The 18,028-nt window shown below is 41.8% G+C and overlaps 1 protein-coding gene across 1 annotated transcript in view; it reads right to left on the bottom strand.

The window, feature by feature from the left end:
* Positions 1 to 6,949: 6,949 nt before the first annotated feature.
* Positions 6,950 to 18,028, bottom strand: part of FAM19A2 (family with sequence similarity 19 (chemokine (C-C motif)-like), member A2) — a 53,764-nt gene continuing 42,685 nt past the window's right edge. Inside the window, exon 4 of the mRNA XM_015419370.1 lies at positions 6,950 to 7,019. Within this exon, the coding sequence (XP_015274856.1) occupies positions 7,008 to 7,019 (12 nt within the window). The 3' untranslated portion in view covers positions 6,950 to 7,007. The remainder of the gene's footprint in view (positions 7,020 to 18,028) is intronic.

The raw sequence follows: 18,028 nt of genomic DNA, 5'->3' as shown, positions 1-18,028 counted from the left end.
GATGGGTATGCATTAGTTGTAAGAATTTGAGACACAGAGTTGTATGTTTTCCACAAATAGTCAACAATATGTGATTTGTGAAAGTGAACAAGATTGTGTTAACACAGTCAGTGTGTTTCTGAGAAACAAATTTCTTGGCTTGAGCATGATTTTTAATTTTGTTTTTCTGGTGCAACTATGTTTATTACCAAGTGTTTCATATTAAAATTTCAAAATGTTGCAAATGCTAGTATAAACATCCTTGTGGTTCCAGCTTAATCATGGAAATGTTATGACAACATGAGATAAAGGCTTAGAACCCAGAAAACAAAACCGCTTTTTTAATTCTTTAAAAATCTCATACATTATTATTTTTTAAATCCCATATATTATTATTTGTGTCATTTTCTTTTTCAATACATTTTCTACCTTAAAGGTCATGATCAGTAACTTGAATTGATCTTGAAAACAGATTGGCAGCCAATGATGCTGTTTTAAAATGGACCACATATGTTCCCTGGGGCCATAACCTGGCAGCAGATGGACTGCCGCATTCTGGACCAGCTGTAGTTTCCAGTTCGTCTTCAAGGGCAGTTTCATGTAGAGCATATTGCCATAATCCAGCCCTGAGGTTACAGAAGCAGGGATCAGCATGGCCAGATCAGCTGAGTCTAAGTAATGAAAAATCTGGCAAATCACATGCAGCTGATAGAAGATACTCCTAGGCACCATGCCAGTCCGCTTTTTGAACAGCAAAGTGGGGTCCATTAGCATCTCCAAGCTCTTAACCTGCTGTGAAAAAGCCAACATCACTCTGTCCAGGAAAAGTCAATTCAGTCCCTCTAGAATATCAGCCTTCCCAACCAGCATTACTTTTGTCTTGTCTGGATTCAGATTCAAATTGATCTGCTTTAGCCACCTGACTATAGCCTCAAAGCACTGATTTAGAACCAAGATGGATGCATCTGGAGACTTGGATAATGAAATACAGAGCTGGGTGCCTGCATATTAGTGACACCCAACCCCAAAACTCCAGATAATCTCACTCAGTGGTCAACTGTGTCAAAGGCCGCTGAGAGGTCCAAAAGTATCAACAGAAAAGATTGTCCCCTGTCCAACTTTAAATGAAGATTGTCCCACCAGTGCAACTAAAGCTGTCTCAGTACCAAACCCAGGCCTGAAGCTAGACAAAGATGGATCAAGGGCAGATATGTCATTCAAGAACCCCTGGAGCTGCTCTGCCATCATACTTTCTATCACCTGCCCTAGAAAAGGTAAACTGGAGACCGGCCTGTAACTTGCCATCTAATCTCTAGCCAATGAAGGTTTTTTGAGCAGAGGTCTAATAACTGCCTCTTTTGAAGGCCTAGAGAGAGTCTCTTTAATCAGGGAGGAGTTGATTATTTTCACCAGGCTCCAATACCTTTTCCAGGCAATATTTTAAAAGCCATGATGGACATGAATCTAGAGTACAAGTGGTAGAACTCACACTTCCAAGGACTCTGAAACTATCCATAACAAAAGGACAAGCAGGCACTTCTGATACCTTTGCCCTCTACTTGGTTTCCAAATCATAATGGATGATTTTGTTAGCAAAATCCCTTGCAAATGCATCAAAGCTGGTGGCCATATTTTCATTGCCTGCAGACTTAGGTGGTTATCAAGTCACACTCTACTTTGAACACTTGAATTGGAGAAGAGTCTGCTGATGCAATAGTGGCAGAGAAGAAGAAAGTCCTCTTTGCTGCCATCACCACCACTTCATAGGCTTGTAAATGGGCTATCTGATTGATCATGAATTTTCTGTCAACACTGCTCTAGTTGTCATCCAGTTTACTTCATATGACCCCGTTCCCTGGCAAACCAAGGAGCATGGAAGAGGATGCCAAGGAGCAACTCTGTTTATGGCGCCAGTCAATTCATCATTGCAGCTGTAAGGGCCTCTCAAAATCTCCCAGAGCCACCTGGCAATCAGCTGGATCCATTAATCTCAGAGGACAGACCATCCAAATCAGTCCACCACCCCTACAGGGAGGAGGCAGCAAGCTTAACCATGCCTTCAGGACATAGTTACCTGACAATGACAAGGGCTGAACCTCCAATCCTCCCCAAGCTGCTTTGTGCAGAAAAGAAGGTCCAGTGTATGTCCTTTTTCATGCATTGGGCCCATTACCATTTGAGACAAACCCATGGTTATCATGGAGGCCATGAAGACCTGAGTCTGACTTAGGGATCACTGGATTGCCAGATGCGATTGTCGCACCAGTGGAGGGTTTGGGGGGCATTCAGGAGTGGGCGGTGATGTCCCCGATGTGATGACATCACACAGAAGTGACATCATCATGTCAGCAACGTCAGAGGCAATGCTCTGTTTTTTCACAGACTCTATGGTTAAAACTGGGCTCAAACCATAGAGTTTCACAGAAAAAGTAGAGCATTGCCATGTGACGTCACCGATGCGATGATGTCAGTTCTGCATGACATCATCGTATTGGGGATGTCGCTGTACAGTGTCGCTGATCAGGGGTGGGGCTTCTTCCACCAGCCAGCTGGCTGGTGGCAGGCAGAAACCCTGAGAACTGGGGGATTCCCCACCCAGACCAGGGATATGGGAACCCTAGGCTGACCCGACATGCTAGCTTTGGTGTTTTGGGTGGATACCATATAATTTTATAAGTTATCTATCAGCAGTTTAATATCTTAGCAATTATGTTTTCTGATCCTATCATCTGATGCTTATTAGTTCTTACAGACTAGGGTCAAATCAGTTGAGTGGTTGACATTACATATAATTTGCTTAGCTGAATGGGCCAAATATGTTCCTATTGATAGCATGTGCTAAAAATGGCATCTTTCTAATGGGTATGCTTAGAGCATGGTTGAGGCAGCAGACATTCAACTACTCTGGCCTCCCCTGTTCATGGCCCCTTTCCAGTGCCCTGCTGCTTTAGATAACATTACTTGGGCACTGGAGATTTTTATGCACCTGACATGAGGTATAGGTCCTTTCTGTTATTGTTTATTGTGCCATCAGTTGTTTTATTGGTTTTATCACTTTTATTGTTTTATGAATCTTATGTTGTAAGCTGCCCTGAGCCCACTTGTGGGACAGGTTGGGGTATAATGAATAAATCATCATCATCATCACCGCTTTATTTCTTGTCAGCTTCATCACCTTTAGTGTTGTTGCCAATTAGGAATTAGAAATTAGGGTCAGGAATGTCTACTGAGGCAGCAATCTAGAAGCCATACCTTCAGTCGGACACTGAAATATCTCCCTGCTATTTATTTGATTTGATTTGTGACTCCACCCCATGCAACAGGGCTCAGAGCAGGGGGACGGGACATTTCCAGTTGAACAACATTACAATCCAGTTAAACTATTTAAAAAATCTTAAAGTTCAATAATTTACAGCTTACAGATGGCATGTAGAGTCTTCACCCCATAGGGGGAAAGGAAAGGGCAAGATGTACTTCATAATCCATTTGCAAGATGTACTACATAATCCATCTCTTAGCTCAAGAAACATCTGTCTCCACCAAGATGTCCTTGTGCACTAGTTGAGGTTCTGCTGCCTGCTAGCTCCTTCCCCTCAGTAGCTTCCCTGACATCAGGGCCATGCCTTTTCTGTTATAACTCCCAGTCTGAAAAATGGGCTTCCTAGGTAGAAATATGGTGTCATCTGTAGAAATTTTCAGGTGTTGCAAAGTCATTCTATTTGCAAGGGCTTTTAATGGGATATAGACTGAAGGTATCTTTTAGGGAAGGAAGGTTTTTTTTAAAAAAATATTCTGCATGTTTTAAATTGTGATTTGTTAGCCACCTTGAATCACAGTAAAATGTTATGTTAAGACTATGTTAAATATGCCAGCATCAGTTTATCCACCACTGTCTCCTACTATAGATAATGTTTCCATCCACTGCAAGCAAGTACACTCACAAAATTATTATAAACTATGCTTTCTTGGCTGCCAGCTACTGCAGCCTGAAATTGCTTCTGGAATTCTAATTATTCTCTGCTCACATCTCCTAATCTGAAACGACTCACTGAATGTCTGGCATGACTCCATAGGTGTGGTTCTGCCAAAAGATGTGGACTAAAAGAATCTTTCTCCTAATGCTTCTCACTATCTATGCTAATCCCAGAGTATCTCATGCTTCTTGCCAAATTTCCAGGAATCTTTAAAACTAGTGCTCCTGTTTTGTTTGTCTTATATATGGCATGCAGGTAGCTCCATATATTAAACCTCTGTTGTAATGCTTTTTAAAACTGGAATTTCATTGAAGACACTGAGACCTATTCATATTTTTTAAATATCAGGTTTATATTCCTTTAGCCAATTAAACTTCAGAAATCACAGATTTCTGTGATATAATGTTATAAATAACATTCAGTTGAAACAAAGGATCCATTACTTGTGGCATAAGGCAACATCTTTTCCCTAGTCTTAAATAGGTGGTAGATAAACAAGTTACCTGAACAGGATGTAATAGCAAATGGTGTACTTAATAACTAAGTAGCAAAATGCCACTAGAAGCCCAAAACATATTATAAATTAGGGTCAGGAAGAATGCACATTCCAATAGTATTCACTGAGTGTATATTGTATGGAGTCTCTATTTAAATGAATCTACAAATCTTAATTTCAGCCTGGAATCACGGCCTCTTGCGTTTTCCACATACCTGAACAATCTCAGACAGTCTATACACATCTGAGATTAAGAGAAACAGCCTCTAGGTCAGAGGTAATGATGTTCTAGGTCAGAGGTAATGATGTCCAACATTGGCTTCTCTTATGTTATTATGTTTGTCAAGCCTAATTACTGATACCGTTAATTTTTAAAATGTGTTACTTTCAGGGGTATTTTGGGGCAGGAACGCACAGGAACGGAGTTCCGGCTAGCTCCCGAGTTGACCACGCCCAGCAGGAACTCATTAGCATAATAGGCCACACCCAACAGCAGAAACTTATTAGGATTGGCTACGTTAGGGGTGTGTGGCCTAACATGCAAAGGAGTTCCTGCTACAAGAAAAGCCCTGGGTTTTGACAACAAACAGGGTAAACAGAATAAGAAGCAAAAGGAGGGTGTGGCTGGATGACTACACTTCTGGTAACATTAGCCTTATATGCTAATGAGCTGTGTTGTCAGAGGTGTGGCTTAATATGCTTATGAGTTTCTGCTGTTGGGTGTGGTCTATTATGCTAATGAGTTCCTGCTGGACTTTTTCTACAAAAAGAGACCTGGTTACTTTATATATACCTGGAATATAAACTGAAATATAACCCCTAAATTTAATCACTGTAGCGTTAGAGGAAAAATGGATAGATAGTCCATTAATTCATGTAATAAAGAGTCAAAGACAGGTAAAAAAAATTCTGTTGTGCTATAATAGGGGTATACAGTTTACACATTTTCTTATAAACTTTATTTCAGTATTTCAGAAAGGGCATGATTACCATTATAACAAAATTTCAGGGGTATTGATGTCATTTCATTAATCTGTTTCAGTTAATTTTTTCAGGTTTGGAAATATTGGGTAATGGTAGAACTATTTACTGTTACTATTTTCAATGGGTAGTAGACTGCCTATTGACAACCATGGAAGTTTAAAGGACGTTTAAAGTCAGCATCGGCAATTTGGTGTCCCAGCCTTGGCACTCCTCCTTCACTGCTCCTGTGGCCTCTGCTGTCTGTGAGGGAGAGTTCACCACCTGGTTGGCTGCTGTTGAAGGGCTCCAGCTAGCTCTTCTTCCTTCCCTACCTGTTAGTAAGCTCCATGAAGCCAAAACATTTCCAAAATTTCAGGAGATCATGTTTTGGGTCATATTGCCTCTGGAATATCCGAACAGCAAATCTGGGACAATGTTTTGCCACTGGAATACCCAAACAAATATCTAAAACTCTAATACAGTCTCTGATACAGACCAGGCCATGGTTAAAGTTGGGTGACTCAGGCTAGCCTGATCTTGTCAGATCTCAGGAAATAAGCAGCATCAGCCCTCATTAATACATGGTTGGAAGACCACAAAGAAAGTCCAGGGTTGCTACACAGAGGCAGGCAAACCACCTCTGAATATGTCTTGCCTTCTGGGTGTCCACAAATCAGCTGCAACTTGACAGTACTTTCCACCACCACAGCTAAAGTAAAGAATGATATTTGTCTTCCATGAGCAGATTTCATCTAAATGGATGCAGGCTTCGGACTGCGCAGCACTTTGCAACAAAACTAAATTCTTTTACTAGAAAATAACTGAATTATCACCTATAACATAATCCAGTTTCTATTAATAGTTTGTTTGCTTATCATACATGACAAGGAACATTTACCAAAGCCAGAGATTCATCAAAGCCAGAGTCTAAAACATATTCTGGTAGCAATATAAATACAACAAACCATTTATTTTGGGATTAATTTTTAGGAATATGTTTCTCTCAGCCTAACAAATCTCAAAGGATTGATGTGAGGATAAAATGGAGGGTAGAAAATCCATGCAAAACTTGGAGTAAGGGCAGGATAAAAATGTGATTGAAAAACAGAAAGGTCTAAAATGGTAGTGCTAGCACTGTCAGTCATGCTTTCAATTTTACTGGAAATGAAGAGATATCTACACATTCTAGATTTTTAGATTTTATTTGCACTTTTTGGACTGTAGTTCTTATTGTGATTGCAACAATCACATTAAATATATATATACATGTCTATTATAGAGCATGGATCTCATTGTAGAGGGCTACTTTCAGCTTTGCCGGGGTATAGTTTGTAAATAAAAGCAAAATACATCAAATTCCGCTACAACTATGGAGACCTGTTTTTGTTTTTTGTACACACCTGCTGCTCTGTGAGTATTAAACCAAGGCTGGAACATCTTTATTCCTCAACGAACCTTCTGGTCCTTCCTGAGAATCCGACCATGACTAGGATTCATCACTATTGCCCCAAACGTGGAGCCAGAATATTATGTGTGTATGGATAATCAAAAATTGACATCAGCCACAGAAGAAATCTCCTTGTTCTTGAAGGATTTTACACGTTTGCCTAAGAAACAAACACATGTCAGGTACTATGCTGTTACAGGCTAAACTGTACAAAACAAAACTGGAATTAGCAGCAGAACTTTTTGGTTTACAGAAAAGATACACATTGTCTTAAACAAATTTAGTAATATTTCTTGCCAAAATGCATGATAGAGAAATGTTTCCCAAATAAGGAAATATATTGCATATTAATATAAACAACTTGGAGCAGAGCAAGAACATTCACTAAACTGAAGTAAAGCAACAACATTTCAGTTCTTACTGCAGGCTAACAGGAACAGTTAACTGAAAGTAAAATGGAGAGCAGGAAAATAAAAAATACCTTTTCTATATTGTTTCAGCAAGCATTTTGATTACTTGTTTCTAATTTGCTAATGGGAGGACTTGTTTGATTGATATGTCTTTATCTGTTGTATATTGCATTTGTGTACTGAGTTATTTTTAATGATGTTGTAAGTCACCTTGAGAATGGAAATGTGGAATCCAAATTGATAAATAAATAAATAAGAATACAAGGAACTATGGCACAATTCAGCAACAGTTAGTCATGGGTTCTGTCCTACTGATAACTGGAATTTACAATTGACTTTTGGTGCATTGTGTTTGACCATATTGCCTATATTATTTTCATTCAAAGTAAGAGGGGAGTAAGGAATACATGAATGCATCATGTATGTATACATGAATCTTCAAATGTCCATAAAGCAAGTACATAAAGATAAACAATATAAAGTATGTTGCAATCAACAAGTAGATCCAGTCCTAGATCTGAGACATACAACAAGAAATAGGCTGCAGTCAACTCATCCTCCAGATTATTCAATGAGTTTTCGATGCTTTCATCAGGACTGCAAATGGGGACTCCCAAAGAGGCACAGTCACAGGAACTTCTCAGCCAGTAATGCCTCCAAACTGTCTTATTGCACAGCAATGTCTCAAAAATGCCTTATTTTCCTTTGTTCATGATGGATACATGTAACCTGATTCTATAGGTGTTCTTCCATCTAAAGAGCCGTCTTTACATTCATTATGGACATTTGAAGATCATGTTCTTCAGTCCATTGAAATTGTGAACATAGAATCTGTGAAGTATTTCTTTTGGGAGTGTTAACTAGTAAATGTTAGATATTGCTTTAAATCTCCAGCCTATTTATTGCAGTTCATGTATTTCATGTATTGAATACTGGTGTATATCTGAGAAATATTTGGAGCCTTATGTGATTTTAAGTCATATGTGCTTGAAAACTAAGCAAAGGAGCATTTAGCAATTTCTGTTGCCATTTATTATGCTACTAGGAGAAAACTGGACCATGAATAGCTTCCAGATTCTACATAACAAAAATTCCAGACCACCAGCTTTAATTGCTTGGTGCACACTAGGTTTTACAGAAAACACATACAAAATATGATGGTCAGCAGAAAAACATTTCAGCTAGAAACTGAAAATAGCTGCAAGTTTTCTATTAGTTTTCATTTATACTGGGGGGGGGGGTGTTAGAATTTTTACTTGTGATTGAAACTTTAGCAATAATTATTCCCTCTTTGAACCAGAAACATACCATTTAATATAAACTGACAAAGTGATATACTTCTGAATTACCAGTTTCCCTGCTTCCAGTATGAAGTACTGCGTTTATATTTGATTCCACCATATTGATTTAGCTAAGGAGCAAACCAGATGTGCCATCTGGAGATCTTTCATCAAATCGCCCACTGCTCCCCCCACCCTTTACATGTAAAAGTAGTCTCGGGGAGCCAGCTAAGGCCCCTAGGGGTTCACTGTTCTCACTCATGACATTTTCCCAATTTAAATACCTCCCTCAACTGCTATTCACTTCATGATGGAAAACACAAATATGCCATATGGATATGGGTATATATTTTTTCCCTTTGGGGCAAATAGCAACTTCAGGAAGGGGAACAATTAAAATGGGGAGAATGGCAATAAGAAAAAGATTCAAACATCACTTCCCTTCCCTTCCTCAATTTCGGCTCCCCAGGTGCTACAAACTTTTTAAAAACCACAGGAAATCTGATTATGGATCTCCTGCCATTTAATCTAGTTGTACCCTCAAAGAATGTAAAATAAAAAGCAATAGCATTTTCAAAAATGACCTTCATGTAACAAGATGGAAATATAATGAAACAGTTAATTACATATTTCAATGGGCAGACTTTTTCACATTTTAGATGTTTGACTCTTAACATCTGTAAATTCTGCTTTGCTAATGCAGGTTCCCTGCATTGTTGGGAGCGAAATTGTTCTAGTGCAATTAGATAAGAGAGAATGCTATTAAAATTCCCCATGAAATTTTTCTTATACTACAAATGGACCACAGGAGAATAATGTGAAAAGCAGGTCTGGAAACAATGGGCTCAATCCTACCAAAGTTAAGCACTTCCAAAGAATAAAATGTTGCATAGGAACAGATGTTGAAGAGAATGACCTATTCAAAAAAAATTGAGGCCAATTATATGTACTAAGACTATAGAAAGTGCTCCAGCCATTTCATACTTACTGCAATTTCTTCGGTAGTGGGATTGGGTCCCCCCCCCTCTAATAACCATGAGATTTTGAAGAAAAAGAAAAGTGTGTACATTTTCTCAGCTGAACAGAACTGTCCCAAACTAGCCACAATGCCTAATAAATATGATAGCTAAGTGGGACCTCCATGTTCCGAGGCAGTCTGAATACCAGCTGCTGGAGGGGCAACAACAAGAGACATTTTGGCCTTGATATCTTGCTTTGTAAGGCTTCCCAGAGTAACTGGTTGGCCCCTGTAGAAAACTGGATGATGGACCAGTTGGAACTCCAGCAGGATTCTTATTATGCATTGTATTGAAATCTTTCCTGAAGAAAATCCGCTGAATTATTACCAGCAGAAGTAAAAAGTGCATTGGTGGTAACAAGGTCCTAGGTACATTTGGGACCACAGTGTATAGCCAACTGACCTGACATACTTCTGTTTCTATTATGTTACTGTACATTGGTGTCCCCTCAAAATTGACTCGGAAACTCCAACTGGTCCAGAATGCCACAGCTGGGCTATTAATGGGAGCTAGATGGATGCATATTACTCCCATTCTCCTGACATTCCATTTGCTCCCCTTCTGTTACTGTGCTCAATTTAAAGTTCTGGCAATTACATACAAAGCCCTTCATGGCCTCGGCCCATCTTATTTGTGGGACCACCTCTCTCTCTATGCTCCACCATGATATTTTGCTCAAGTCAGCAGGGGCTTCTGCAGGTGCCAACCTGTAAATGGGCAAAATTAACAACCGCCTGTGCTTTCTCCATTGTGGCTCCCACCCTGTGGAACGGCCTGCCCAAGGAGGTCAGGAAAGCTCCCACTTTGCTGGCCTTTCACAACTACGCAAAACTGAACTATCAAGAAGGCTTTTCTGCATAGGTGAACAGGGTTGCAGTGCACAAAATGGTTTTCAAAAACTGCTTCAATAAATGATTTAAGGACTGTGGTGTATACTGCTGTGTTTAGCTTATTGTAAGTAGGATCCTATTTATGCAACTTCTGTATTGTTTAATGTGTCATGTGAATACTTATGCTATGCTTCATTTTTTTCTAGTAGTTCCAGACTTCTAAAATCCTAATGCATTGGTTATTGAATGTCCCATTTTCTTGTGACTGTGTAAGCCAGCAAGCCTGCTATGGTGTTTTTATGGTGTTATACTGTACCTGATGCAGTGTGCCAACAACGGACTGTGCTTGAAACTGACATGCTGAGAGCACCCGGTGAGAGTGCCTACCGAAGACCGTGTTTTCCAATGGTTTCTACTCCAGAGGTGTTCCCGTGTCCAGTGCACGCCATAGATCAACGCACGTGGTCGCAGAAAGCACAAAACGCCATTTCAAACCAGCCGCATGGTCACCTAACTCCAGGGCCCCCTCCCCCTCGCACCAACAAAGCTGCACATACTCACAAAGACCAGGTATTCAGCCTGGCCGCATGGACATGAGTCACCCATCTGCTTACTAATACCCCTTGCCCAGGTGTCTTGATTGAGTTAGCAACTAGATCTCAAATTGCCCTCCAGTTTCCTGGCCCATCCAGAGAAATACAGTAGCCAATCACTGACCTTTTGGCTATGACAGAACACAGTATCATAGGGGAGGTCCCCTGGATCCAGCTCCTCCTCTAGACCCCTGTAGATATAATCAAGAACACACCCCATGCTCTCTCTCTCTTGCTTGCTCTCTCGCCTCTCTCTTGCCCGGGACCTTGGAACTCCCCATCGCTCTCAAACAACGCCCTCTACAAAACCTGCTTTACCTCTTAAGCCCAGCTTTCTATCCCACATCCTACCCTTCCTTCTTTACGCTCTAGTAGTGCACAGCTAGAGTCTCTTTGGCACGTGGTCTTAGCTGGTCTGAGTTCATTCGCCACTCCTTTTCCAATTTTCTCCCCATCCTTACCCTTTTGCTGGAGGTTTGGAGCTACGCAGTTGCAGCTAGGAAATTATAACCCAGAGCATCAACCACAATAACTGTGTTGTATTATTCTATCTTTAATTTCTTAGTTCTTGTGTGCTGTGATTGTTGTATGCTATCGAGTGAAGTGTGTCAGTAAACTATCATTATTACTAAGGAAGTTTGCCTCAGTCTTTCATTGGGAACATCGGAAACAGTGCCATCCTCCATAAACATAGACGGAAGAATCCCGATAATAATAACTGTACCGGTTGTTTCCTCTTAAGAAGCAATTCGGCTAACAACTGTACTGGCTCACTATATGTAATCCACCTTGAGTCCCTGTGAGAAAGGTGCACTAAAAATAATGTAAAATAAACAAACAAATAAATAAAAAGACAGGAGTATCTCTCTTCTCGTAGAACACTTTAATGACAGCAATTTGAGGTATATATCTTTACCTTTAAGGAAAAAATGTTGTAAATGTTTAAGTTCATTAAAATGAAACATTATAATGGGCTAGCCACCAGGCTCGTTGCGAAGTCAATGCAAAAAGCTCTAGCAAGACCACAGGGCAAGGGCTGAAGCCATGAAAGCCATGGACATCGCCTTCAGGACCCTCGTTGTCCGGTGTCTCTCTCCTGCTGGCATGGGCATGCAGGTGGCAGGGTGACTGGGCAGTCACAGGCATGTGTCCGGCTGCCGGGCACAGTGGGAGAAGCCCCCAATCTGCTGTGCGCTTCCCGCAGCCTTCGCTGGTGCCTCCACAACTGCCTTCCTTCTGGGGAAGTGTTGGCAGTGCTACCACCGCTGCAGCCACGCTGGTCGGAGCTCAGTGGCTGCAGACATAAAGCACGGGGCGCTGAGCGCAGCACATGAGGCTTGGTGGCGGTGGAAAGGTCAGGTGGGGGAGGTGGCCCTGGTTCGTTGGCTCCCGTGGTGCTCAGAGGTGAATGTAGGAGTGGAGCAGGTGCCGAGTCCGGTAAGCAGAGGCCGACGAGGAGCTCAGGAACACTGTGGCGCAGAGGCGAATGGGATGCGGGGAGTGGCAGGGCCGCAGAGCAAAGTTTTGTGGGGCCGACGGGAGGTGGTACCCGGGTCTCTCTCCAGCTCGGCCAGCTGCTGCATCAGAGGGCCCGGCCTTCCTGTCCCCACAACCCATATTCTGTCAGCCTCACCGTGTGGCCTGCTGGCTGACCACTGTGTTTACCAGCTCCATGAGCGACCTGGAGTGCCCTGCAGGCCAGCAGGTGCCGTGGGGGCAGAGGCTGGGCGGTGAGGTGGTGGGCCTCGGAGGCACCCACCCGCCGGAGCGTCCATCCCAGCCGGCGACTCCCTGGAGACTGAGGGCGAGTCAGCGGCCAGCAAGTCTGTGGGTGGGATGGAGGCGACGGAGGGAGGCAATGTGGCCAGGGGACTGGCCCCCCTCCTGAGTGACAGATCAGGGACCCAAAGCCTGGGATGGCATGTAGAAGAGTTCACACGAAAACTCAAATATATATAAGGAGAGATGCTGGATAAATTTGTGTTCAACAAGTATCCTTTTTGAAATAAACTAAATGTGGGTTACTAAATTCGATCATTAGCTATGCACTCACAAACAGAGCTTACACCCTTCTAAGCCCATTCATGTCCATGGATTTAGAAGGATATAATTGTGTTTAGAATTGCACTGCAAGCATGTAGCGAGAGGCTAAGTTTCACAAAGGGTTCTTTGATCTATACAGTCCCTTGTCAAGATTGTGTATTCTTCAAGATGACATTTCAGAAAACTTCCAATGTTTATTCATAATTCCAACATGTTGTGCTTACAAGCAACGGTCTCTTACATAGACTACACAGGCTTTAATGTGGTATTCCATGCCACAGTGTCCCTTATCACTGCTACCTTTCCATTGTCCTTAACATCATACAAGCTATGCAATGCTGTTGTAATAACAGAGGGGCCCCAAAATGCTGGTGGGAGGCCCACATGTTTTAGTCTGCCTCAGTATACATGGCTAGGGCTGCCCACCTCAAGGTGGCACCTGGAGATCTCCTGCTATTACAAGTGATCAGATTATCAAGAGAAAAATGACAGCTTCAGAGGGTGATTGCTATGGAATTATACCCTGCTGAGGTCTTCCCATCCACAACCCTGTCTTCCCCAGGCTCCACACCCAAAATATCCAGATATTTCCCAACTCAACCCTATGCATGGCCTATCGGGAAGAAATACGCATGCTTTACATTTTGAATTAAATTTGACCTGAATTTTTCTATAGCATTAAGTAGCCAAACACAGAAAAATCTGCCTTTATGTGATGAGGTATAAACATGTAGCCTGACAATTTTAGGTTTCCCTTCTCCAGATCAGTCCCTTGTCTACAGTTAATGCTTGTTTTATGTAAGCGCTTTGGAGAAATAATTAAGATTGTATCCAGGTCTTCTAAAGCTGTGCATAACTATTTTAGTGCTAAATAAATAGCACTCAGTGGTTCTAACTCATAGGGTAAGTAGAAGAAACTGGTGACATATATGCTGTGTCTTAAGGTCACTGAAGCAACTGGGAGAGCTTTCGTGCAGGAAATCCTGTTTCAGTAATTTGTGAGGATTCAGGTAACAGCAGGAAGTTTTCAAAGTGGGCTAGCACATATGAATACATAATTCTGAAAAGGAAATGCTGGATTTCAGTCAAACTGAAGGAGATCCTGGGAGATCCATGATTTGATATCCCTGGAGTTTTTAAAAGTAGACTGCAGCTCTGCACATCCCAAATTCAGTTGAAAGCTGTGGGCAAAGGGTAAGAATGATTTAAACTTTTCAGACCCGCACAGCTTCATGTATTTTTTTTCTGACATGCCACTTCACCATGCCTGCACTGAAAGTGTACAAACAAAACATTTCTACCTATGCCAAGCAGACAGGTACAGAACTAGAGCAGAGAACAGAACAGCAAACAACAGTGAACTATTTCTGACTATACAGGATCACGGATGCCCTCCCAGCATAGTGGGGATACTGTAGTGACTGGTAAAATGTGGGAACACTGTACACAGAAAAGCCTCCTAGGACAATTCTCTTTAGAAGCAATATCTGCTGCCTTTTCTGGCTGGAAGATGGCCCTTTCAGTTACTGTATCTGCTTAGTCACTTGCTGTCTTTCTGTTATTCTCATCCAGTGTAATTTTGACAATTAGACGGTAAGATGCCAAAATTATGGTCATTTCCTAATACACCCGCTGTCATGATTTTCAGCAATTTGGTATATTAAATATATTGATGAATAGAAATGATTTGGTTTACATTTTGATTTGTGAATTTCTGGAAGCACATTCCTAGTTATTCATGAGTCAGCTAAAATTCATTAAAAAGTTACATTTATTCATAAAATTTATAGCCACATGAATTCTGAGTAGTTTTTTGAGGATTTGACTGCAATTAACTTGTATTAGTCATTAATTTCTAACAAACTGCTTGTTCATGACATGGAAGACTTTCGCTGAGCCTGCTGTGAGGCAAGAAACTCATTCCTCTTGTGGTTTAAACAGGAATCCTGCCTGCTTAGCCATGGAACTACTCTGGCAGGGTGAAAAGTCATTTTCCCCCTATAATCTTCTGTATCATTATTTTGTTTCACTTTCCTGCCCTAAAGTGATCTACCTAACTCCTACGTGTACTGAAGCCTTCCTCTTCAAAGCTACTGCCTGCACATTCTCCTTCCCTGCTTATCTGGATGCCTTCCTCAGCACCTGGTTTTCCCTGTCCTTGATACTCTGTGGCACAGAACATCCTGTATATGCTTCCTGCCTAGTCTTCTGCATTACACATGAAGTACATCTTTAAGTGGCACAGACATTGACAGAGTATTGTCTGCCCTTCTGATGTGTCACTCCAGTTCTGCTTCATTTTCTGGCTTTGACCTCTGGCTTCTTCTGACTTCTAGTTTTTGGCTGACTCCTAAGTGGCTTCAAAGAGGGCACACAGGATTCCAGCTTTAGACATTGTTGCACAAACATAACCTTTTGTAATCTTCAAATTGCTTTTACTGGAGTGCCCTCCCCTAAAATCAGCAACAGCTATTCTGAATCAATTCATTTGAGAACTGCACCCTAAATGAGAGAGCAATTCCATTGTTGTTCTAATGTGTTGTCCCACAGGATCTAATCTATAACCTTTTTGAGATAAAAGATGTGTCATTGACAAATTTTAGCTTTATCCAAGCTACAGCCTTATTTGTGAGAAGAAACTGAGAAAGCAAGACACCTCAAAGGGGGAAAGCTAGCAAGAGAGCAATACTTCTCTCATTTTTGCCAACAAAAGAGAAGAACCTGTACTATTTTTTTTCTTTGCAGCTGCCGAAAGTGCTTATGTACTTGTAATAAGTCAGAGGAGGACAGATCATGGGGCACTATATCTGCTTCACTGACACTAATATCAGCGTTGGCTAAAGATAAATTTCACTTCTAGATCCAGGGACTCATTCCCAGCCCCTTCTGTTCCGACGTGTCCATCCTCCCCCCCACCCCCACCCCTAAACTGGCAAATAAATCGAGATAATCTTAACAGAAGAAATGGGAACCATGGACTACTGCAACCACTGTCAGCACCAGACAATTACACTTTTTAAAAAAAACCAATTATCACCTTCTCTGTAATGGGGTGTTTTTTTTTGGGGGGGGGGGGGGTTAAGATACATCAAATCTGAATTTTGTGGGGTGTTAAGATACATCAAATCTGAATTTTGTGACAGAGCAGTTTCAGTTTCTTTCAGGCATAGTTCAGTTTTACAGAGAACTCTCCCTGTTTCATTTCCCTCAGATATTGGATAAGGGTCAAACATAATCTGCTGGCACTATCTTTCATCTTCCTATCAATATCCATAAGGTTTTAAAATACATGGAGGAGACTAAATGATCAAAGCATAAGACAAGCAACATTCGTTAACAGATGAAAAGCTCTTAGGTGTCTTCAAATGACCACTTTTTCCTAAGCCACAGTGGCTTTTATAGTACTAACAGTGCAATCCTAACTGTATAGTTAGTCCCAGTTAAAGGTGTAACTCAGATTAGAATAGCAATATTAAGTACAATTGTAAATAGATTTATATCCATTGATTTCAATGGATTTAAAAGGGTGTAAATCTTTTTAAGGATTGCATTGTAAAACACATAAAGCTAATTCTGTGATGGTTCCAAATGCATGATGAACTCTGTGGTCTCTACCGTATATTTGGGGCATTGAATAGTTAATTATGGGTTAGATCCCTTTGGTAAACCAAGATTTCATGCAGGTCCAATAATGTGCCACTTGTAAATCATAATATGAAAGTATCATTGTTTCTCTGTATTGGGAATTCTTACAAAGAGGGTAGAACAGTCACTTTCCATGTAAGATATTGCTAAATTTGATCACTTGCATCTTCCCACAAAGGACTCCAGCTTTCTCCCCACTGGAAAGCTGCTGTTAAGTAGCGCATAAAAGATTGGGCTCAACACAATAATGAGCTAAGTATAAGGGTTGATCTATTACCATTTTCCTACAGGGAAACCAATTTCACTTAAAATAATATGCAAATATTATACAAATGCATGCTGGGAACACACAATCTTTCATGATGAACTTCACGGGCCTCACTGACAGTGCAATCCTAAATGGGGTGACCAGCTAGCTGTTATATTGGTATATTTTGGAGATACACCATTGTAGCTGGTACAATGCCCTAGCACTGCCCTGCTGCTCTCAGCCACCACTGCAGCCCCACAGAGGCCATCCATCAGTGGATCAGTGGCATAGGTCCCTTCACCAGCATGGAAGTGGGTGGGTCAGGAGGCATGGCAGAAAGTAGTCGGCTCCATAAGCCATTTCAACCCGGGGATGCCTATCATCAGCAGTGGAAAGTGATGCCAGTAAAAAACACAATGTAGCCCATAGGCACCCTTGTATGCCAAAAACTTGAGTGGTCTCCCACTGGCATGGCCACACCCAAAAGGCCAGGAGAAGCACAGGATGCCAACTACCAATGCAACCAATCACCTACCCTGAAGCAGCCAACCCTCTTCCCCAGCACCCAATCACTGCTACTCCAGCCCTACAAAACCCCCACCCAGGATACCCCAGAACTCATTGGTACCCCCCCAACAAAAAGGGGAGCGGTGGCACAGTGGGTATATCCTTAATATCCAAACTGTGTCAGTTCAAGCCCTGCGCTGGTATGAGCAGCCAGCCTGTTGTCCCCAGCTCATTGTCCACCCAGCGATTCGAAAGCCTCGGTGAGTAGATAAAATGGGAACCACTCCTTAGAGAGGGTGGGCACACCAACTCCCCTGTGGGAAGGTGTTAGCTGTTGGTTGGGATCGGAAGGCAGAAGAAACTACTCAGCTACAAAAATCCCTGCAGTGGGATGCTCCGGCCAGGCGGTGGCAGTGTGGCGATACGACATATGGGTCCTGAAGCCCCAACGTCATCAAGCCGGTCGACGCAGCCATTTGGGACATGACTGATCCAAGCCAGAGACGTTTCCACCGTGCAGTTACGGCGTGTGCAATTAAAAATGAATTATATGTTGTCTTTCCTACCCCCTATGAAACATTGTTAGTCCCCT

This window comes from Gekko japonicus, unplaced genomic scaffold (assembly GCF_001447785.1).
Source record: "Gekko japonicus isolate JY-2015 unplaced genomic scaffold, Gekko_japonicus_V1.1 scaffold282, whole genome shotgun sequence".
NCBI classification, from domain to species: Eukaryota; Metazoa; Chordata; class Lepidosauria; order Squamata; family Gekkonidae; genus Gekko; species Gekko japonicus.
The sequence above is the reverse complement of the archived record's forward strand: the minus strand, read 5'-3'. Positions and strand labels throughout refer to the sequence as shown.